The following is a 23,525-nucleotide window of genomic DNA, read 5'->3' as shown; positions in this document are numbered from 1 at the left end:
ATTTAAATATATCGTGCCACTCTCTTCTAGCCTGTAAGATTTCTGCTGAGAAGTCAGCTGATAGCCTTATGGGGTTTCCTTTGTATGTAACTTGTCTTTCTCTTGCAGCTTTTAGGATTCTCTCTTTATCTTTAATTCTGGACATTTTGATTGTGATGTGTCTTGGCGTGGGCCTCTTTGGTTTTATCTTGTTTGGTGCTCTCTGTGCTTCCTGGATGTCTGTTTCCTTCCTTAGGTTAGGGAAGTTTTCATCTATTATTTCTTCAAATAGATTCTCTGCCCTTTGTCTCACTCTTCCCCTTCTGGGACACCTATAACACAGGTGTTAGTGCACTTGGTGTTGTCCCAGAGGTCCTTAGACTGTTCTCACTCTTTTTAATTCTCTTTTTTTTTTTATCTGTTCAGCTTGGGTGATTTCCTCTTGTCTTTCATCCAGCTCACAGATCCGTTCTTCTGTATCCTCTACTCTCCTTTTGAGTCCTTCTAGTGAATTTTTCATTTCCACTATTGTATTCTTCATTTCTGATTGGTTCTTTTTTATATCTTCCATTTCTTTGTTGGTGTTCTCACTGAGTTCATCCATTCTTCTCCCAAGATCAGTGAGCATCCTTAACACTCTTTGTTGAACTCTCTGTCAGGTAGATTGCTCATTTCTGTTTCACTTAGTTCCTTTTCTGGGGTTTTGTCCTGTTCCCTTACCTGGAACATATTCCTTTGCCTCCTCATTTTGCCTCTTTCCCTGTGCTTGTGTCTATGTATTAGGTAGGTCAGCTACATCTCCTGCTCTCGGAGAGGTGACCTTATATAAGTGATGCCTTAGGGAGCCTGGCAGTGTGCTTCCCTCTCCTCTCCAGTTGCAAATGTTCCAGGAGTGACCCCTGCATGGGCTATGTGTGTCCTTCTGTTGTGGCGGGGTTGTTCTTCCTGCAGGTGGCCACGGAGGCTGAGCTATGCCCCTGGCCAGCTGTTGTAATGCTCAGCTGCTTGTAGTTGTTGTGGGCCCTTCAGCCTCTTTATCAGGTGTGGGATGTCTCAGTACAGTTGGCTGCAAGGTCTAACAGCACATTCCTGTTGCTGTATTTCTATTAAGTGAGTAGGCCCCCAGCGTGGCAGGTTGTTAGGCTCAGGGACTTACAATTGCTATAAGCCTCTAGCCTTTAGGCCCCTTGTCAACTCTCTGAGGATTGCAGCCAGTTGGGGCTGGCCTCAGGCATGGGAGCAGCCTATTGTTTCAGGCTTTGGAAGGTGGGGCCAAACCCCTATGTCGCCCTTTGAGAAGCACAAGTCTTCTGCAGCTGACAAGCCCCATCACCTACAGGTCCACACACACAGTCAACATAGTCCTGCCCCGGGCGTGCGCCCTGATCTCCTGAAGTGGACCCAGTCTCTCCAAGGCAGGAGCCCCACACTCTCCACCACCGCCCCACACTCTCCACCCACTCCTTGCACACAGCCTTCCCTACAGAGGCAGATCCAGTCACCAGGCTGTGGAGAATCCAGGCAGCACCCCTCACAGCCCCACAAGTTGCCCGAGGGCTTGTTGGGTGGGGCCAGTGCCTCGGGTGGGCTGCCTGCCCTGGGTGAGCTGGATTAAATCGGTGCTCTAGTGGGTGGGGCAGACCCTGGGCTAGCAGGCCTCAGGGAGAACTCCAATGGCATCTGCCAGCATCTGTGTCAGCACGCCCATACCAGGTTACAACAATGGCCACCGCTAATGTCCTAGTCCCTGGAGAGGTCTCACCTCTCACCGAGATGCACTCAGAGCCTATCTGGTGAGTCTCTTTTCCCCAAAGGGCTGTGCACCTTTCTTTCTGCTGATTTTAGGTTGCTTTCTGAAACGGGTGAGTTTGTTCATGGGCCCTTTAAGACTCTGTTTTAATTTCTTTGTGCACCAGCTTTTCTGGGGGTACTCCCCAATGTTTTAGTAGCAGGCAAAGTCAGATATTATGCCACCCGTCTCGATTGCGCTACCATACTTGAGAAAACAGATTTCTCTCTTATCAGGTGACTGAGAAGTCTGCATTTCTGAGTGGAGCCCAGAGGAAGACAGGGCTTTGCAGTACCAGGACCCTACAGCCATGGTCATGTGATCTGCCAAGTCCCCTGGTGCTGTAAGTCCGCATGTACTGGGAGGCTGTGTGAATTGCCTTCCCAGCCCCAAGGGAAGATTTGAAGTTTAGCCCCCTTGGGTTCCTGCCATCACATCACCTGCAATAGAGAGTAGATGCCATTTGAGAAGATGTTCCTGACATGATACTGGTTCCCAAAAGAAACTGAATGACTGACCAGAAGACATGAACTGTCTATACAACTGTCTATGGAACCATCCATGATAAGCTGGCTATTGCCATTCCCACCAAGTCATAAGGCTGCAATCCATTGTTGGATGAGCGTGCTACACCTGAGGCGATGGACAGGTCCATAGGACAAAGGTGAATCACACAAAGATGTGGGTTAGATGCACATGACACCCACATCTGTACTGTCACAATAATGCCTCTCCTCAGCCGTAATCTACAGCTCTGTGGCCTGGGCCATGCCTGGGTGGTGGGATGTTTTGGAGTAGCATTGCTCTACAGCCCCACTCGGGGGAATCTGTTGAGAGAAAATGCCTTCAGTGGGCAGACATTTGGGTAATGAATAAGATAATGCACTTTTTCTGGAAAGAGAACTGGCAAGATGTAAAGACATATACGGCCTCCAGGATAGTAGCAAATACCTTGTCTATGTGGTCAGGTACTAGGAGCAAAATTGAACGGAGGAGACAAGGATATCCTGGAAGGAGCCATGTGTATGGACAGATGTACTGGAGTGGGCACAAAGCACTAGATCTTTGAGTCAGATATTAATGTACCCAGAGAGCCCCACCATAGACAAGGTCCTTAACAACCAAAGGGAGAGGATGGTTCATTCAGTAGATACTAGCCAGCCTCTGCTTTTCCTCGTACCGGTGTTTACACAGTGGGCCTATGAAGGACAGCCATGGTGGCAGAGATGGAGGCCACTCATGAGCCTGGTGTCATGGACTGCCTGTCACCAAGACTGATCCAACTACAGACACTGATGGTTGGCCATCATCTCAGCAACAGAAACCATCTTAATATTGTATGAATCCTTATGGAAGCATCAGACATGTGGTTGCAAGTTGATTTCAGCCCTGGTGGAATGGACACTGATTGAGCTTAACTAGTACATATGTGTGTGAATGTTGAGGCATAAAATGCACCCCCTTTAAGTGTATACTTTAATCAGCTTTGGCAAATGTAGAAATTCATATAACAACTGTCACCACAAACAATATACAAAACATTGCCAACACTCTTACAATTCCTTGGTGACCTTTTGAGTCAATCTACACCCCCCAAACCCAGACTGAAGCAAACAGCAATCAGCTTTCTTCACTAGGTGTCAGTCTTGCCAGATCTAGAATTTCATTAAAAAGGAATCATAAGGTATGTGCTCTTCTGTATCTGCCCTCTTTTGTGCAGTATAATGTTTTTTAAAATTCATCCATTTTACTGATATCTCATTTTAGTTTTACTTTCATTTCTCTAATGATTACTGATGTTGAGCATTTTTTCATGTGCTTATTGGTCACTTAAATACCTTCTTTTGAGAAATGTCTGTTCAAACTGTTTTGCTCATGTAGGAGGGTTTTATTATCATTTGTAAAAGTCCATATTTAGTCTACAAAAAAATCCCTTATCAGATACACAAATGCACAATATATATTTTTCTTCTCTTAGCCTGGCTTGTTTCCTCCATACCTGTCCTTTGAAGGGCAAAAGATTTTTAAACTCCAATTAATCTTATTGTTGATGTTATAAATGCTTTTTGTATCTTTCTGAGGAATATTTGTCTAATCTAAGGTTGTAAAGATTTTCCTCAATTTTTTCATTTAGGCCTCTTATGGTTTTGACTTTTGCAATCAGATCTATGTTCCATTTCACATGAATTATTGTGTCTGGTGTGGGGTAAAGGTCAAGGTTCATTTTCCTCCAAATAGATATCCGGTTGTCCCAGCACCATTTGTGGAGAAGATGATCTTTTCCTCGAGAAAGTACTTCTGTCCTTTGTTAAAAGTCAACTGATCCTTTATGTCTGGGTCTACCTCTGGGATCTCCTTTCTGTGTATTTTTCTACCTCCCATCCTTATGCAAATACAACATTGCCCATTACATTTGTTCCTTCCACAGAAAGTCTCAGTGTAAGAAGATGTCCAATTATATTCCTTTTCAAAATTGTGCTTTTATTGCTCTTTTGTATGTCCACATACATTTTAATATCAGCTGTCAATTGCAGAAAAAAGCTAATTGGGATCTTCACTGGGGTGGCTTTGACTACAAATTGGTTTAGAAAGAGCTGATATCCTAACAATATTGAGTCTTTCAATCAACGAACATGGGATATTGCTTCTACTTTTTTTTTTAAGTTCTTTAATTTATCTTAGCTAAGTATATAGTTTTCAGTCTTCAGATCTTAGACATCTATACTTACATATGTCCCTACATGCTTAGGGTTTTTGGAGCTATTGGAGATAGTATTGTATTTTAATTTTGCTTTCCAATTGCTCTTTGTTAATTTATGGAACAAAATTCAATTGATTTTTGAATATTGATCTTCTATCTTGAGACCTTCCTCCTTCACCTATTAGTTGTCAAAGCTCCTTAGTAGATCCCTTAGGATTTCCTCCATACATGATTATGTGGATTAGGAATAAAGATGGTTTTATTCATTCTATTTCAATCTGTATGCCTTTTATTCCTTTCAGTTCTCTTATTGCACCAGCTAGTTCTGAATAGAAGTGGTGAGAACATCATTGCCTTGTTTCCAATCATGGGGGAAAAATATTCAGTATAATGGTAGCTAAATATAGAACATAGATGCTCTTTATCTGATTAAGGAAATTCCCTTCTATTCCTGTATAGCTGAGCATTTTAGTTATTTTAGCAAATCTTTACATGTATGTAAGGATGTAGTTTTTCTTTATTAGCCTCTTAAAATGGTGTATTTATTTATTGATTTTCATATGCCAAACTAGCCTGGCATCTGAGGATGAATCCCACTTGGTTGTGATGTATTGTCCTTTTCCTCATTGCTGGCTTACATTTACCAATATTTTGGTGAGGATGTTTGCATCTATGTTCTTGAGGGACATTGGTCTGCATCCTTCTTTCCTCAAATCGTCTTTGTCTGATTTGTGTTTGGAGTAATACTTGCCTCATAAAATTGTTGCAAAGTATTCCTTTCTCTTCTATTTTCTGGAAGAGATAGTGAAGGATTTTATTAATTCTTCTCAAAATAGTTGGTGGTATATGCCAGTGGGACCATTGTGGTCAGGAGTTTTCTTTGTTGCAAGGTTGTTTTAACTACAAATGCAATTTAATATTTTTCAAGAATATCAGATGATTTCTTCTTGAGTGAGTTTTGGTAGTGTGTGTCATTCAAAAGTTGCTCCATTCCATTTAAGTTGTCAAATTTATGGGCACAGTGTTGTTTGTAGTACTATTCTCTTATGATCCTATTAATTATTAATTAATTAAAAATAATGTTATTTATACTGATATCCCATCATTCGTGCTAGATGTTGGCAAGTTGTGTTTTGTTTCTTTGTTCCATGATTAGTCTGGCTAGGGGTTCATCAATTTTATTGGTCTTTTTAAATAATGAACTTTGGGTTTCATGGAATTTTTTTCCTGTGTTTTGTTTTCAGCTTCATTGATTTCTTTCCTCTATTCATACTGTATTATGCTTACTTTGGGGTGAGTTTGCTCTTCTTTTCCTTGTGTCTTAAGATAGAAGCTGAGGTTAGTGATTAGAAACCATTCTTTGTTTAATATGAGCACTTGCTTCTCTTACTTTCCTTCTAAATACTGCTTTTTCTGCACCCCACAATGTTTAGTATGCTGTATTTTCATTTTCATTCAGTTCAAACTATTTTCCAATTTTCCTTGAGTTCTTATTCACCCCATGGATTATTTGGAAGTGTGTTGCTTAATTTCCAGGTAGTTGAAGATTTTCCAGATATCCTTTTAGCAAAAAATTTTTCCTTAAATTTGATTAGGGTCAGAAAAGAAGGGATGTATGATATTAATTCTTTTAAATTTGTTAAGGTCTGTTTTATGACCAAGGATATGGACTATCTTGGCTGATATTCCATGTGCACTTGGAAAGAATCTGTATTGTGCTGTCGGTGGAGTGTTCTGTGTGTGTCAATCAGGTCAAGTTGTTGACAGTGTTGTTCAGGTATCCTTGCTGATTTGCCACATATTTGCTCAAGTCCTATTAGAGGAGTGTAAAGCCACGGACTATAATTGTTGATGTACCTATTTGTCCTTTCATTTCTAACAGTTTTTGTTTTATGTACTTTGAAGCTCTGTGGTTTTGTGCATACACAGTTAGGATTACTACATCTTCCTGGTGAGTTGAACTTTTAATCTTTATGTAATATTTTTCTTTACCTCTATTAATTTTCCTGTTCAAAAGTCTACTTTATCTGATATCTTTTATTGTACTGTCTCATATGGTATAGCCACAGCGGTAGATGGAATAATGCTGCTTTCTCTCAAGTTTCAAAGATAGCCATACCCTAATCGCTGAAACCTGTGAGTATGTCACCTTATGTGGCAAAAGAGACTTTGCAGATGTGACTAAATTAAGTATCTTGAGACGGAGACCCATTTTTCTGGATTATCTGTGTGAGCCCAATGTATTCACACGGCTTCTTGTAAGAGGGAGACAAAAGGGTCAGAGTCCGTGGTAGGAAACATGATGATGGAATCAAGAGGCTGCAGTGACGGAAGGATGGGGTCAGGAGCCCAGGCTTGTAGGCGTCTCTGGGAGCTGGAAAAGGCCGGGAAACTGATTCTCACGGCACAGCCACCAAAAGCAACCACCCCTGGTGAAATCTCAACTTTAGGCCAGTGAGACTGATTTTGTACCTCTGACCTCCAGTACAGTAAGATGATAAATTTGTATTGTTTAAATCCACCAAATTTGTGATAATTTGTTACAGCAGCAGTGGGAAACTTAGGCAGCTACTTAAGCTTTCTTTTAATTAACTTTGAATAATAGATTCACCCTCTTACTTTTAATCTATCTACATCATTGTATTAAAGTGAACCTCCGGTAGACTGCATATAGTTGGGTCTCACTTATAGTTGTTTATCCAATCCTACTATCTCTGCCATTTAATTGTGCTTTCACCATTTATATTTAATGTAATTATTGAAGGTTCTTTTCAGGTTTACCATCTTATTGTTTGTTTTCTGCTTGTCCCCTCTACTGTTTGTTCTTCAGTTTCTTGCCTTATTTCGGCTTTTTGGAATACTTTCTAGTATTCCATTTTAATTTCTCTATTGGTGTTCTAACTGGAACTCTCTGCATGTTGTTTCTTAACTGGCTGTTGTAGGTTTTATAATATACACACCTAATTTCACAGAGTCCACATAGAGTTCACATCTTACGTCTTCAGGAGAAATGTAGAAGGCTCACCACCATATAGGTCCTTTCACCCCCATCTCTATGCGTAGCTGTTCTGTGTGTTACATCTACAGACATTAAACCACCCCACACACATGGTGTTATCAGTATTGTTTTCAATAGCCATACACGTTTTAAAGAACTTAAGAGGAGAAAAATATGCTATTACATTTACTTGAATATTTGCCATTTTTTGTTCTTCCTTTTTTCTTGAATCTCCAATTCTCCCTCTAGTATTATTTCCTGTCTGCCTGAAGGACTTATCTTATTTCTCTTAAAGCAGGTCTGTTGGCAACAAATTCTCTCAGTGTTCCTTTCTCTCAGAAATAACTTTATTTTACTTTCATTCCTCAAGAATACATCCAGAAGAATTCCAGGTTGGCTCTTCTTCTCTCTCAGAACTTTAACATATTCTGACCTTGATGGTGTCTGGTGTGAAATCTGTAATCATTCAAATCATTTTTCCTCTATGAGTTTCATAACATTTTCTCTGGATGCTTTCCATTTTTTTTTCTTTTTTTAGTTTTCACTAGTTTGATTACGATTATGATGTGTGTGGGCAAGATTTTTAAAGCTTATCTTATTTTGCATTTGCTGAGCATCTTGGATGTGGAAATTTATGACTTTCAACAAATCTGTGTAAAGGTCAGCTATTTATTTCTTCAAATATTTTTCTTCATTTACGTCAACCTCCTTTTGCTGGGACATCAATGACATAAATTATCTCACAGATCCCTGAGTCTGTGTTCATTTTTTAAAATCTTTTTTCCTCCAACCCGTGCTCTCACCCAGTGCCTGGAGAAATAATTCACAGTATGAAATGAAGAGTTCTGGAGAGTGACGTCAGCATCATGGCAGAGTGGGTTGTTCCCTTTGTCTCTCCCCTCTAAGTTACAACTAAAGGGATAGCCATTAAACAACAGAGGATTCCTTGTACAACACAAGAGGATGCCTGAGAGATCCACACAGCTATGCATCCGAAGCTGGGTGGATTGGATCCCTGGGAAACAGTGGAAGTAGGTAAGCAGACGCCCTTCCTCCAATGGCAGCAGTGATCCAGGTCTCAGATCCTCACACAGGAGCCAGCACAACTGTGAGTGGAGGCAGGGGCAGCCCGGCCTGCACATGAATGCTTTCAGAGTGGTAGCCTCACCCACAGCAATACTCATACTGAGGTGGCCCTGCCCATGCAAACACTCCCCACCCAGTGGCAGCAGCTCAGCTTGCTCAAAGGCGCCCTGCCTGCCGAGCTCAGCAGCTCAGCCAGATCTGCCCACCAAATGCAGTGGTCCAGCACACACACGGGCACCCCACCCACATGAGCACAACCCACCCACTGAGCACAGCAACCTGGCCCAACCACCTGTGGCGTGCAGCAGCCCCACATGTGTGAAGGCATCCAGGCCATGGAAATGCTCTGCACTCGGTGATGGCAGCTCAGCCCATGTGAAGGTGCCCCACCTGCCAAGCACAGCAGCTCAGCCAACTCACCCACAAGCACAGTGCTGGGCCCATGCTAAAGCCCCCTCCTGCCTACCCCAGCTGCTCAGCCAGACCCACCTGCTGAGTGCAGTGGCCTGCACACACAAGGACAACCCACCTGCTGAGCACAGCAGCCTGGCCACGACCCACCCACTGAGCACAGAGGCTATGCCCACATGAGCACAACCTGCAAAGTGGCTGCATCCAGCACATGTGAACACAGAGTGAACTGATGGGCACAGCTACCAGCAGACAGGGTGGGATCAGAAAACACAACTCCAGCCCCCCACCAGTGGTGGCAGGTGGAATCTCTGACCTGATACTACCACAAATGCTCTGGCAGAGGGTCAATTAATCAAACACCGAGAAGAACTAGAGTAACACTGCAGAACAGAAGCAAAATGACAAGTCTCCAGAAACCAATCCTGAAGTCACAGAAACTTACAATCTAAATGACAGAGAATTCAAAATAGTTATCATAAAGAAACTCAACGAGTTACAATAAAACACAGAAAGACAGTTCAGTGAGCTCAGAAATAAAATTAATGAACTGAAGGAATACTTCATCAAAAAGATTGAAAACATTTAAAAAAAAAGCTATACAGAAATTCGGGATATGAAAAACACAATTAATGGGAAAAAAAATAATATAGAATCCATAAAATATAGAGCAGACCTTATGGAGGACAGAATTAGTGACATAGAAGATAGAAATAAAGAAATGCTTCACTTAAAGGAGAGAGAACTAAGATTTTTTAAAAATTAAGAAATTCTTTGAGAAATATCCAACTCAATTAGGAAAAGTAACATAAAGATTATAGGTATCCCAGAAGGAGAAAAAGGAACAGAGAGATTATTCAAAGAAATAATAGCTGAGAACTTCCCAAACCTGGGACATGACATGACATGAAGCCAAGAGAACTCCTAATTACATCAATGCTAAAAGACGTTCTCCAAGGGCATACAATAGTAAAACTGGCAAAAGTCGATGACAAAGAAAAAATATTAAGGGCAGCAAGGCAGAAGAAAATAACCTAAAAAGGAACCCCTATGAGGTTTTCAGAGGATTTCTCAGCAGAAACCTTATAGGCTAGAAGAGAATGAACTGAAATATTCAAAATATTGAAAGACAAAAACTTTCAGCCAAGAATACTCTATCCAGTGAAATTGTCCTTCAGATGTGATGCAGAAATAAAAGCTTTCCCAGATGAACAAAAGCTAAGGAAGTTCATCACCACTAGACCTCCCTTACAAGAAAAGATAAAGGGGGCCCTCCTACCTAAAACAAAAAGACAAAGGTTTACAAAGCCTTGAGCAAGGAGATAAATAGACAGACAAAATCAGAAAATTGCAGCTCTCTACAAGAATAGGTTAGCAAACAATTATAACATAAGAGACAAAGGGAAGGAAAGTATCAAAAATAATTACAAATACTTCAATTTAGTCAAAAACTTACAAGACAAAAAATAATTTGTGACAAAAATAACTCAGAAGGGGAAGTGGAAAGGGATGGAATCTGCTTAGGCTAATGGAGATAAGAGGTTATCAGAAAATGGACTATCTTATTTTTGAGATCCTTTATAAAAACCTCATGGTAACCACTAAACAGAAAATCAGAGCAGAGTCACAAATCATAAATAAAAAGGAGACTGAGAAAACCACCAAACTGAAATGGCAGTCCGAAATACAAGGGAAGAGAAACAATGGAAATATAGAACAACTGGAAAACAAGAGATAAAATGGCAGTATTAAGCCCTCATATATCAATAATCACTCTAAATATAAATGAACTAAATTCTCCAATCAAAAGACACATAGTATGCGGCCAGCCCAGTGGCATAGTGCTTAAGTTCACGTGCTCTGCTTCAGCAGCCCAGGGCTCGGCCAGCCCGTTGGTGCAGCAGTTAAGTGCCCACGCTCCACTTCAGCAGCCCAGGGTCTGCAGGTTCGGATCCTGGGTGCACACCGACACACAGCTTGTCAAGCCATGCTGTGGCAGTATCCCATATAAAGTAGAGGAAGATGGGCATGGATGCTGGCCCAGGGCCAATCTTCCTCAGCAAAAAAGAGGAGGATTGGCATCAGATGTTAGCTCAGGGCTAGTCCTCCTCACAAAAAAATAAAAAACAGCAGCCCAGGTTCACAGGTTCGGATCCCAGGCATGGACCTACACACTGCATGTCAAGCCATGTTGTGGCGGTGTCCCACATACAAAATAGAGGAAGATTGGCACAAATGTTAGCTCAGGGCCAATCTTATTCAAGCAAAAAGAGGAAGATTGCTCAGGGCCAATCTTCCTCACTGAAAAAAAGACACATAGTGGCCGGATTGATTAAAACACAAGACTCAACAGTATGCTGCCTCCAGGAAACACATCTCAGCTCTAAAGACAAACATAGGTTCAGAGTGAAGGGATGGAGGGTGATACATCAAGCAAATGGCCAGCAAAGAAAACAGGTGTTGCCATATTTATATCAGACAAAGCAGACTTCGAGATAAAAAAAACTGTGAGGAACAAAGAGGGGCAATATATAATGAAAAAGGGACATTCCATCAAGAGGACATAACAGTTATGAATATATATTCACCTACAACAGGAGCCCCAAGGTATATAAAGCAACTACTAACAGACCTAAAGGGAGAAATTGACAGCAACACATTAATAGTAGGGGTCCTCAACACCTCACTTACATCAATGGATAGATGACGCAGACAGAAAGTCAACAAGGAAACAGTAGTCTTAAATGAAACACTAGACCAGATGGACTTAATAGATATATAGAGAACACTCTTTCCAAAATAGGAGAAAACACATTCATCACAAGTGCACATAGAACATTCTCAAAGATAGCCCATATGTTAGGAAACAAGGCAAGCCTCAATAAATTTAAGAAGATTGAAATCATATCAAACATCTTTTCCGACTACAATGCTATAAAACTAGAAATCAACTACAAGAAAAAAGCTGGCAAAATAACAAACATGTGGAGACTAAACAATAAGCAACTGAACAACCATTAGACAAATGAAGAAATCAAAGGAGAAATCAAAAAATACCTGGAGACAAATAAAAATGAAAATACAGCATACCAAGTGTTACGCAATGCAACAAAAGTGGTACTAAGAGGGCAATTTACAGCAATATAGGCCTACCTCAACAAACAAGAAAAATCTCAAATAAGTAATATTAAACCATGCCTAAGAGAATTAGAAAAGGAACAAAAAAAGCCCAAAGTAAGCAGAAGGAGGGAAATGATAAAAATTAGAGCAGAAATAAATGAAATAGAGACTAAAAAAACAGCAAAAAGGAACAATGAAACTGAGAGCTGGTTCTTTGAGAAGATAAACAAAATTGACAAATTTTTAGCCAGATTGACTAAGAAAAAAAGAGAGAATGCTCAAATAACTAAAACTAGAAACAAAAGAGGAGAAGGGCCGGCCCAGTGGCGTAGCAGTTAAATGTGCGTGCTCCACTGCTAGCAGCCCGGGTTCGGAGCCCGGATGCGCACTGACGCACTGTTTGTCAGGCCATGCTGTGGCAGCGTCCCACATAAAGTGGAGGAAGATGGGCACGGATCTTAGCTCAGGGCCAGTCTTCCTCAGCAAAAAGAGGAAGATTGGCATGGATGTTAGCTCGGACTGATATTCTTCACAAAAAAAAAGGAAACAAAAGAGGAGAAATTACAATCGATACTGTAGAAATAAAAAGGATTATAAGAGAATATTACAAAAACTATATGCCCACAAATTGGATAACCTAGAAGAAATGGATAAATTCTTAGACTCACAACCTCCCAAAACTGAATCAAGAAGATATAGAGAATCTGAATAGACCAATCACAAGTAAAGAGATTGAAACAGTAATCAAAAACCTCCCAAAAAACTAAAGTCCAGGACCAGATGGCTTCTCTGGAGAATTCTATCAAACATTCAAAGAAGATTTAATACCTATCCTACTCAAACTCTTCCAAAAAATTGAAGAAGCCAGAACACTTTCTAACTCATTCTATGAGGCCAACATTACCGTGATACCAAAACCAGAAAAGGACAATATAAAGAAAGAAAATTACAAGCCAATATTGTTGATGAACATAGATGCAAAAATCTTCAACAAAATATTGGCAAAGCAAATGCAGCAATACTTTAAAAGGATCATACACCATGATCAAGTGGGATTTATTCCAGGGAGGCAGGGATGGTTCAACATCCACAAATCAATCAATGTGATACACCACATTAACAAAATGAGAAATAAAAATCATATGATCATCTCAATAGATTCAGAGAGAGCATTTGACAAGATCCAACATCAATTTACAATAAAACTCTCAATAAAATTGGCATAGAAGGAAATTACCTCAACATAATAAAGGCCATATGTGACAAAACCACAGCCAACATCCTACCTAATGGTGAAAAACTGAAAGTCATCCCTCTGAGAACAGAAAAAAGACAAGGGTGTCCACTCTCACCACTCCTATTCAACATAGTACTGGAGGTTTTGGTCAGAGTAATTAGGCAAGGAAGAGAAATAAAAGATATCCAAATTGGAAAAGAAGTGAAACTCTCACTATTTTCAGATGACATGATTCTATATATAGAAAACCCTAAAGAATCCATTGGAAAACTATTAGAAATAATCAACAACTACAGCAAAGTTGCAGGGTACAAAATCAACTTACAGAAATCAGTTGCATTTCTGTATGCTAATAATAAACTAACAGAAAGAGAACTCAAAAAGATAATCCCATTTACAATCACAACAAAAAGAATAAAATATCTAGGAATAAATTTAACCAAGGAAGTGAAAGACCTATACAATGAAAATTATAAGACATTATTGAAAGAAATCAATGATGATATAAAGAAATGGAAAGATATCCCATGCACATGGATTGGAAGAATAAAGATAGTTAAAATGTCCATATTACCTAAAGCAATCTACAGATTCAATGCAATCCCAATCAGAATCCCAATGACATTCTTCACGGAAATAGAACAAAGAATACTAAAATTCATATGGGGCAACAAAAGACCCCGAAGATCTAAAGCAATCCTAAGAAAAAAGAACAAAGCTGGAGGCATCATAATCTCTGACTTCAAAATATACTACAAAGCGACAGTGATCAAAACAGCATGGTACTGGTGTTGGTACAAAACAGACACACAGACCAATGGAACAGAATTGAAACCCCAGAAATAAAACCTCACATCTACAGGCAGCTAATCTTCGACAAAGGAGCAAAGAACATATAAGGGAGAAAGGAAAGTCACTTCAATAAATGGTGCTGGGAAAACTGGACAGCCATTTGCAAAAGAATGAAAGTAGACCATCTTCTTTCGCCATACACAAAAATTAACTCAAAATGGATCAAAGACCTGAAGGTGAGACCTGAAACTATAAAACTCCTGGAAGAAAATGTAGGCAGTACACTATTCATCATTGTTCATAAAGGGATCTTCTCGAATTCCATGTCTATTCGGACATGGGAAACAAAAGAAAAAATTAACAAGTGGAACTTCATCAGACTAAAGAGCTTCTGAGAGGCTAAGGAAACCAGGATCAAAATGAATAGACAACCCACCAGATGGGAAAAAATATTTGCAAATCATATATCCAACAAGGGGTTAATCTCCATAATACATAAAGAACTCACACAACTGAACAACAAAAACAACAAACAACCCAACCAAAAAATGGGCAGAAGATATGAACAGATAATTTCCCAAGGAAGATATACAGATGGCCAACAGGCATATGAAAAGATGTTCAACATCACTAATCATCAGGGAAATGCAAATCAAAACTGCACTAAGATATCACCTTACACCTGTTAGAAAGGCTATAATCACCAAGACAATAAAACAACAAATGTTGGAGAGGTTATGGAGAAATGGGAACCCTAATCCACTGCTGGTGGGAATGCAAACTGGCACAGCCTCTATGGAAAACAGTATGGAGATTCCTCAAAAAACTAAAAATAGAAATACCATATGATCCAGCTGTCCCACTACTTGGTATCTATCCAACAAACCTGAAATCAACAATCCAAAGAGGCTTATGCACCTCTATGTTCATTGCAGCATTATTCACTATAACAAAGAAATGGAAGCAACCCAAGTGCCCATGAACTGAAGAATGGATAAAGAAGATGTGGTATATACGTACCTTGGAATACTACTCAGCCATAAAAAAAGACAAAATTGTCCCATTTGCAATAACGTGGATGGACCTAGAGGGTATTATGTTAAGCGAAATAAGCCAGACATAGAAAGACAAACACTGTATGATTTCACACATATCTGTAAGATAAACTAACACATGGATAAGGACAACAGAGTAGTGTTAACCAGGGAGGGCGGGGGAGATGGGAGGGTGAATGGGGAAAAGGGGCACATATGGGTGGTGACCAATAAAAACTGGACTGTTCATGGTGAGCACAATGCTGTGTATACAGAAACTCATATATAATAATGTACACCTGAAATTTATACAGTATTATATTCCAATATGACCTCAATACAATAATGTTTTTTTTTAAAAAAGAGTTCTGGGGGCTCGTCCAGTGGCGCAGTGGTTAAGTGCACGTGCTCTGCTTAGGCGGCCCAGGGTTCGCAGGTTCGAATCCCGGGCACGCACAGACGCACCGCTTGTCAAGCTGTGCTGTGGTGGTGTCCCATGTAAAACAGAGGAAGACGGGCACAGATGTTAGCTCAGGGCTCAGCAAAAAAGAGGAGGATTGGCATCAGATGTTAGCTCAGGCCTGATCTTCCTCACCAAAAAAAAAAAAAAAAAGAGTTTTGCCTCGGGAAGGAAGGGGCACTGAGGAGGCAGAAACAACTCACAGGTTTTTGTTTGTTTGTTTGTTTGTTTAAAGATTTTATTTATTTATTTCTCCACCAAAGCCCCAGTAGATAGTTGTCTGTCATAGCTGCACATCCTTCTAGTTGCTGTATGTGTGACGCGGCCTCAGCAGGGCCGGAGGAGCGGTGCGTCGGTGCGCACCCGGGATCCGAACCCGGGCCGCTGGCAGCGGAGCGCGCACACTTAACCACTAAGCCACGGGGCCGGCCCTCAGAGGTTTTGAAGGAGGGTGATGAAGAGAAAGAAGGTGCTGACTTATAGAAACAAGGAAGTCAGAGAAGGGAAGTGTTTGGGGGTAAGAAAATCCACATTCCCAGATCAGGAGGGAGGACCGTGCTTTCTTCTGAGAAATGGTGGTCAGTCTTCTAAGCATCTCCCCAGCCTCCTTCTCCCCAGGGTCCTCCTCCCTGTGATGGCCCCACTGGCTCTTCCAGGCACCAAGGCAGAGAGGGGAACAGCCTTCATTTCCTCACTCTCTTGCACTTCACATCCAATCATCAAATCCACACCACTGTGCCCCGAGTCCCTCTTAACAATATCCTGATCCATCACAAGACTCAGGCATCTCCCCTGTGTCATCACATCAGCCTCCTTCCTGGTCCTCCAGTCCAGGCCCCCACTCCTTCCTCCAGTTCATTCCTCTCACTGCCTCCAAAGGATTCTTCTAATAACCCTGTCTGGTCTGATCCTGCCCTGCTCAGAACCCTTCCAACAGTTTCCATCTTCAAAAAAGATACAAGTTGCACCATCTGATGTTCAGGGCTGTGAATGATCAGGCCTGAGCTAAACTTACAGCCCCAGCAAACACCACTCTCCACCTCAACCAAACTCATCACAGTTAACCACACACCCCCCGCCAAACACACACACAAGCTGAGCTACTTAACAATTCTGTGTCTTCCTCGGGCTGCTCCCTCAGCCAGTCTGAACCTAGCCAACTCCTTTCCAACCTGCCGGACCTAGAAGCCATCCTGTCTCATTCCACTCAACTGTACATGTATTTTGTGTTATGGGTTTGTGCAAGGGTTATAGGAGAAAATCACATAAACAACTTAAAATACCGATCAACACACCTTCCAGGGACCAGATTAGTGTTGGACTTTTATTATTAATAGAGTTAATTATCAATAGAGCCTTCCTGCATTACATTCTCTACACGGTGGTCTTTTTAAAACAGAAATATGTTCACACTGTCTGTTGCTTACAGTCTTCCCATTGTCTTGAAGATGAAATCCAAAATACTTGCGTGGTGTTCAAGATCCTGTGTAACAAGGCTCAGCCTTCTCCTGATGGCTCTCAATTCTGAGAACAGCTCAGATCTTTTTGGTCGAGGATGCGCCCCACCACCACCTCTGGGCTCAACCCTGCTCAGGGGTAAGGGACCTCTCACATCCAGGCCCCAGGTTGCAGGACGTCTACCTGTTATTGAATCTCACTGTCTCGTTTACTTTTTTCTTCCAACTTGTATGAAAACAAGACCATAGAGCCAGCCCTGGTGGCCTAGTGGTTAAAGTTCATCACACTCCACTTCAGCAGCCCAGGTTCGGTTCGCAGGCACAGAACTACACCATTCATCTGTCAGTAGTCATGCTGTGGTGCCAGCTCACATAGAAGAACCAGAACTACTTACAACTATATCCAACTATGTACTGGGGCTTTGGGGAAGGTAAAGGAAGAAAAAAGGAAGAAGACTGATAACAGAGATTACCTTAGGGCAAAACTTCCTCTGCAAAAAAAAAAAAAAGTCTATAACTGAATTGTTTGCCATCTAAATATTTGTAATGTCTATCTTCATTCATCTGAGTCCCATGAGTCCCAGGAAAGACTCTATCAGCTTCACCAGTGACTCTCCAGTGCCTGGCACCATAACTGGACATGGTATCTGCTCAATAAATATTGACTGACTGCCCGGCTGATGAAAGAGAGAAAGAAAATCTGCATTTACAGAAGCTCAGCAAAGGGAAGTGATTTGCCCCAGGTCACAAAGCTCATGTGAGAGGCACAGTCAGAGTTGGAAGAGAAATTGGGCTGGCTCTTCTCCTGCCCTCTCCAAGCCTCATGATCTGGGACAAGTGTCACCCTCTGGATTTGGATTTGGCATGAGGTGAAGGCAGAGTGTGTGGGGTCTGGCAAGTCTCAGATCTGGTCTGGAAGATCCCAAGAGCCCTCTCTCTCTTCAGAATCATCCTTCTGACACTGGAGGGTGAGGTTGAGCAGAGTGAGGCCCTGGCAGGGGCTGTTCCCCTTCCTGTAAGGTCACAGATGAGGAACCCGTGACGTGTCACATGAAGCCTGGACATTGTCACACTCCTTGCGTCTGCCCATCCTGCTAGGTCTGTGGTCTTTATAAGTCATCAATACCACTGGGGACCATGGAAGGCAGTGCCAGGACACCTACTCTCACTGCCCTTCTCTGCCTCGGTGAGTTTTGGGGAAAAGAGAAGGGATAGAGTTCTCTCCCTTCCCAGTCTTGGTCCTTGAGAGACCCCAGGACTCAGGAGGTCAGTGGGGGCAGAACTCATGCGGGAGGGAGAGTGTGCTCAGCCATAGGTCTGAAATCCCAGCGCTCAGGGGCCCAGACCAGGCCTGGAGCTTCTATGTGTGCGTGGAGGGACACATTCTCACAGGGAACTCTCTTCCAGGACTGTGTCAAGGCCCATGGAACCGGGTACAGGCAGGTGAGTACTCCATCACACCTCCTGCTTCAGCCCAATGAACCCCTTGGGCAGCTGGAAGGAGCACAGAGGGTCTGGGCTTATGGTGACCAGTGTGGGACAGGCCTTGAGTGACAGCTGGGAAGGTGAGGTGAGACGGGCTCCCCTTACACTTCAGGTCTGATTCCTTTCCAGGATCCCCCCTTAAACCCTCCATCTGGGCTGACCCAGGACCCATGGTCACCAAGGGAAGCCCTGTGACCATCTGGTGTCAGGGGTCTCTGCAGACTGATGTCTACCATCTGTATAAAGAGAGGGTCTCTAAACCCTTGGATACACAGGCCCCACAGGACTCCAGCAACAAGACCAGTTTCTCCATCGAATTTATGAGCTCACACACTGCAGGGCTATATCAGTGTGCATACAACACCAGCAGGAATGACTCATCAGAGCGCAGTGACGCCCTGCCCCTGGTGGTGACAGGTAAGGGGGAGGAGCTGGGTCCCCTCACACTGTGGGCTCCTCCTCACAGGCAGAAGGGAACAGAGTGTGGACTCAGGGGACCCCAGTCCTCACAATCCACATCTGGGGTATGTGGGCTGATGGTCCCCCCTTTAACACAGCTCCCTCCTTCTCCCTCAGGAGTGTACAGCGCACCCTCCCTCTCAGCCCACCCAGGCCCTGTGGTGGCATCAGGAGAGAACGTGTCCCTCTCCTGTAGCTCAGAGGCCCCACTGGACACTTTCCATTTGCTGAAGGAGGGAGGAGCTGACCTGCCCCGACACATGGAATTGAGGACCTATCATGGGAGGTGGCAAGCTGTCTTCCCTGTGGGCCCCGTGAACACCTCCCATGGGGGGACCTACAGATGCTATGGTTCTCCCCGCTCCTACCCCTACGTGTGGTCACACCCTAGTGACCCTCTGCATCTCGAGGTTACAGGTGAGGGCATCCCCCAACCCATCTCTTTCCTGGAACCACAAAATGACCGACATAAGCTGTGTGCCCAGTGGAGTCCTGGGGGTAATAGGGCCTTGGTGACATGGCCTCCTGGGGCCTGTACCACAGAGCAGGAGGTTTGGGGAGGGACCAGTGAGAACTCTCACTGCAGACCCAGTGGGCAATGTGGGGTACAATGTCCCCTTCAATGCCACTGTCACTTTTCTCCAGGCGTGTACAGGGAGCCCTCCCTCTCTGCCCAGCCTGGCTCCCTGGTGCTCTCTGGACACAGTCTGACCCTCCAGTGTTGCTCAGAGGCCGGCTTTGACAGATTCGCTCTGACCAAGGACGAGGGGCTTACACCTCCCCAGCGTCTTCACAGGCAGCACAACCCCTACTTCCCTCTGGGCCACGTGAACCACACCCACGGGGGCCAGTACAGATGCTACAGTGGACACAACCTCTCCTCTGCATGGTCAGCCCCCAGTGCCCCCCTGGACATCCTGATCGCAGGTGAGGAGCCCCATGTCCTGATTGTCAGCTCAGGGCCCTGGGCCCAGGGTCACCCCTGGTGGTGATGGGGATCAGGGAGAGGGTCCTGGAGCAGAAACTGAGATGGGGCAGTGGTCTAGGGAGAGAGCAGGAGAAAGGGGGAGTGAGGGGCAAGGAGAGAAAAGAGACCCACCCTGAGGAACTGAGAGGAGCTGAGAGGGGGTCACAGACAGAGTCCCTGGAGAGGATGGTGGTCCCTCAGCTCAGGGTCAAGAGTGCATGGCGGGGCGAAGCTCTCTAAAAAGCACGATCTTCCTCTCCCCCAGGAACGTATGACAAACCCTCCCTCTCCGCCCAGCCGGGGCCCTCAGTGCCCTCAGGAGAGAACGTGACCCTGCAGTGTCGCTCTGAGATCTGGCTGGATACCTTCCATCTGTCCAAGGAGGGGTCACTTGCTCCTCCCCAGCACCTTCATCTGCAGGACACGGCTGCACCCTTTCAGGCCAACTTCACCATCAGTCCTGTGACCTCAGATCATGAGGGGACCTACAAGTGCTATGGTTCAAACAGCACCGCCCCCTACCTGTTGTCACTCCCCAGTGACCCCTTGGAGCTCCTGGTCTCACGTGAGGAGTCCTCGTCGTGCCCCTTGTGTCATCATGGTCAGTTCAGGGTCCTGTCCCCAGGGGAGCTCTGGACTGGGACAGGAGTGAGGGGGTCACAGAAGGCGAGTCAGCCAGAGGGGAACCTCACCTCTCAGATGGTTGGATAAAACCAGAGCAACTTCCATCCCGGCCTCATCCTCATCCTCATCCCTGAGGTCCTTTTCCTCTGTGGTTAGTGGAGGAGGCTGGAGAGGACTCAGGGCTGACCAAAAGGAGAAAAGGCCAGAGGCACCCCCTCCTGATCCTCCTCCAGTCTGCAGTCCTAGTAGCCCCTCACCCAGCAAGACCACAAGAGCAGTGACTAGAAGAGACTCGATCCCCAGAGGGACGACGATGGCCTGCTCTGGCAGGGCTTGTCTCCCAGGGGGCTGGAAGTGGGGTAGAGATGCCAGGGTGGGCGGTGCCACAGAGCTCCACGGACTCTGAGGCCGGGCAGGTGATGAGTGGGGCGGTCGTGGCAAAAGGAGATTTTGGGGCTCCATCTGGGGGTTGGGCACTTGGGCTGAAGTGGGGAGAACAGGCCCCCACATCTCCTATCCTGATCCCCAGGAGGCACTGAGGATGGACTCTCCCCCACGGAGTCAGGCCCACAGGGGGGTAAGTGAGGGTCTCTGTGGGGAGGTGGTTGCTGGGAGGAGCTCAGGTCTAGTCTTGGCTCAGCCACTTCCTGAGACGGTGACCTGAGAAAAGTTCCTCTGTCTCATTGGGACCAGTTTCTCCAATTGCGTCTGAGAAGGCTGCTTGGACACTGTGTGGGGACACAGTCTGAGCTCTCCTCCATAAGCTCAGGGGCACTCAGCAGTCCCAGGAGCAGCTGTAGAGTTGGGGAAAGAACATCCCCTCGGTTCAAACCCCAGCTCTGCTACTTCCCACCTGTGGATCTTGGACAAGTCACGCTCCTCTCCAAGTCCCAGGTTCCTCTCTGCACAACAAGCCTCCCACCTCCCTCCTCAGGGTGAAAGCCCTCAGCCTGGGGCCTGGCCCTGTTAGAGCTCAGGAAGGACAGGGGCCCACCCTTGGCATAGCAGTTAAGTTCACGCGCTCCGCTTTGGCGGCCAGGGGTTCGCAGGTTCGGATCCCAGGTGCAGACCGATGCACCGACCGTGGAGCCATGTTGTGGCAGTGTCCCATATAAAGTAGAGGAAGATGGGCATGGATGTTAGGTCAGGGCCAATCTTCCTCACAAAAAAAAAATGCTGGGTTTGAAAAGTAAGAAACAACATGAGAGTCAAGAAAGTAAGAAACAACGTGAGAATCAAAACACTACCATTTGCAGAAATAAAAAATGTGGAAAGACAACATCCATAAAAAAAAAAACTAAAAAGAAAAGAAAGGAAGGACAGAGCCCTCCCTCCTGATCTTCCCAGATGCACACAAGCTCCATGTCCACACAGGCCCCACATGGGGGGCCAGACCTCTGCAGAGCGGGAGATGGACCTGGGCTGGGAGATGGGGAGAAGGGGGAGGGATTGGGTTTGGTGGGTAGGTCTCTGCACTGGTGTTCTCCCTGGAGGGTAAGGGCACAGCACAAAAATAATGTAAAAAATCCAAAGGAACCAACAGTCTTGGGTTCCAGTCCCAGCTCTGCCCCTTCAGGCTGGGTGACCTGGGGCACATGATTTACCTCTCTGTCACTCAGTTTCCTCATCTGTGAAAGGGGTGGGTGGGTGGCAGACCCATGTTGCATGATTGTTGTGAATTAGAGAAGATGAATGCACAGACCCCAGCACATGCCTGGCACACAGGAGGCACTCAATTAAATAGCATCATTGGCTCATTCATGACATCACCGGTGCCCAAGGTCTCGAGTGGTACCTGAAGGCTTTGATTGGGGTCTCGGCGGCCTTCATCCTGCTGCTTTCCATCCTCCTCCTCCTCTTCCTCATCCGACACCGGCGTCAGGGCAAACACAAGACCTCAGGTGAGTAGCGAACAAGGTGACCTGGGTCACAGGAGGAGGTGGGCTTAGGGCACCAGCCAGAGGGAAACCAAATAGATGGGAAGGTCAACTAGTAAAAGATTTCCCAGAATCTCAAATCAGAAAATCCTAAAGACAACACTTAATACAGCATATATGTTAACATTTAAGGTATTTTTTACCTTTTGAATCTTATGAAATATTGAAACATACACACAAGTATGTGTTACAGTTTCCTTCTTTCCTCTCGAATCCCACATGGAAGGCAAGTGGTGAAGACCTCCCAGGGCTGAGACTCTGTCCATCGTGACCCAGCCCAGAAATAGGCTGATCTCCAACTCCCTGCAGGGGCTGCAGACCCAGAGCCCAAGGACAGAGGCCTACAGATCAGGAAATTCCTGCCCCCGAAGACCCCAGACCTCACCCCGCCCTCGGCCCCTCTCTGCCCCTAACACTCCTGTCTCCTCCCCCTAGCTCCAGCCCAGCTGCTGAGGCCCAGGAAGAGACCCTCTGTGAGAGGAGAGGAGGGGCCGCCCTGGGGGGTGGGCACAGAGATTTCAGGAGGCCATGGGAGGCTGGGCTGGGAGGTCCTGGGGATTTGGGGTGAGAAGGACTGAAATCCCACCCTGAGTGACCTCGGGCACATCTCCTCACCCCTGGACCTCAGTGGCCCATCTGGGAGCAGAGGGGGGCTGCAGCCCTGAGAGATCTCAGGGAATCCTGCCAAGAGACACACCCCCTGTTCTGCCCCAGCAGATGCTGCCGTGAAGGACACACAGTCCGAGGAGGGGGTGGAGCTGGACCATCAGGTGAGACTCCTGCTCCTGTCCAGGCCACCAGGGACCTACCTGTTGCCAAACGTAATCCAATGGGCACTTCCTGTCCTCACATCCCCAGCTCTCAGCAGCGCCCCACACTGACTTCTCGTCTTGGGCACCCTGGGTTGTCCTGCTGTGACTCACTCCTCCTGGTTTCTGTGACCTCATGGCCCTTCCTATGCAGTCCCCTCTCCTGGGTCCTCGTCCTCT

General features: G+C 44.9%; 2 protein-coding genes across 13 annotated transcripts in view; both read left to right on the top strand.

The window, feature by feature from the left end:
* The window catches only part of LOC131397371 (leukocyte immunoglobulin-like receptor subfamily A member 6), a 121,096-nt gene that overhangs the window by 95,800 nt on the left and 1,771 nt on the right, over positions 1-23,525 (top strand). The gene's annotated exons all lie outside the window — the stretch shown is intronic.
* Positions 17,014-23,525, top strand: part of LOC131397369 (leukocyte immunoglobulin-like receptor subfamily B member 3) — a 69,828-nt gene continuing 63,316 nt past the window's right edge. For 4 of the 12 annotated variants that reach the window (XR_009216754.1, XR_009216755.1, XM_058530181.1 and 1 more), the window contains exons 1-7: positions 17,015-18,250; positions 18,472-18,507; positions 18,679-18,966; positions 19,126-19,425; positions 19,654-19,935; positions 20,241-20,576; positions 21,129-21,176. Coding sequence is in view for 9 of the 12 variants with exons in the window: in XM_058530181.1 (XP_058386164.1) it covers positions 18,202-18,250; positions 18,472-18,507; positions 18,679-18,966; positions 19,126-19,425; positions 19,654-19,935; positions 20,241-20,576; positions 21,129-21,176 (1,339 nt within the window). In the remaining 3 variants the exon portion in view is untranslated. Of the gene's footprint in view, positions 18,251-18,471; positions 18,508-18,678; positions 18,967-19,125; positions 19,426-19,653; positions 19,936-20,240; positions 20,577-21,128; positions 21,177-22,380; positions 23,358-23,525 lie in introns of all 12 variants that reach the window. The other 8 variants (XM_058530175.1, XM_058530174.1, XM_058530178.1 and 5 more) reach the window with 6 other exon arrangements.

Source organism: Diceros bicornis, chromosome 34, assembly GCF_020826845.1.
Source record: "Diceros bicornis minor isolate mBicDic1 chromosome 34, mDicBic1.mat.cur, whole genome shotgun sequence".
Classification (NCBI taxonomy): domain Eukaryota; kingdom Metazoa; phylum Chordata; class Mammalia; order Perissodactyla; family Rhinocerotidae; genus Diceros; species Diceros bicornis.
This window is presented reverse-complemented; position numbering and strand designations above follow the sequence as displayed.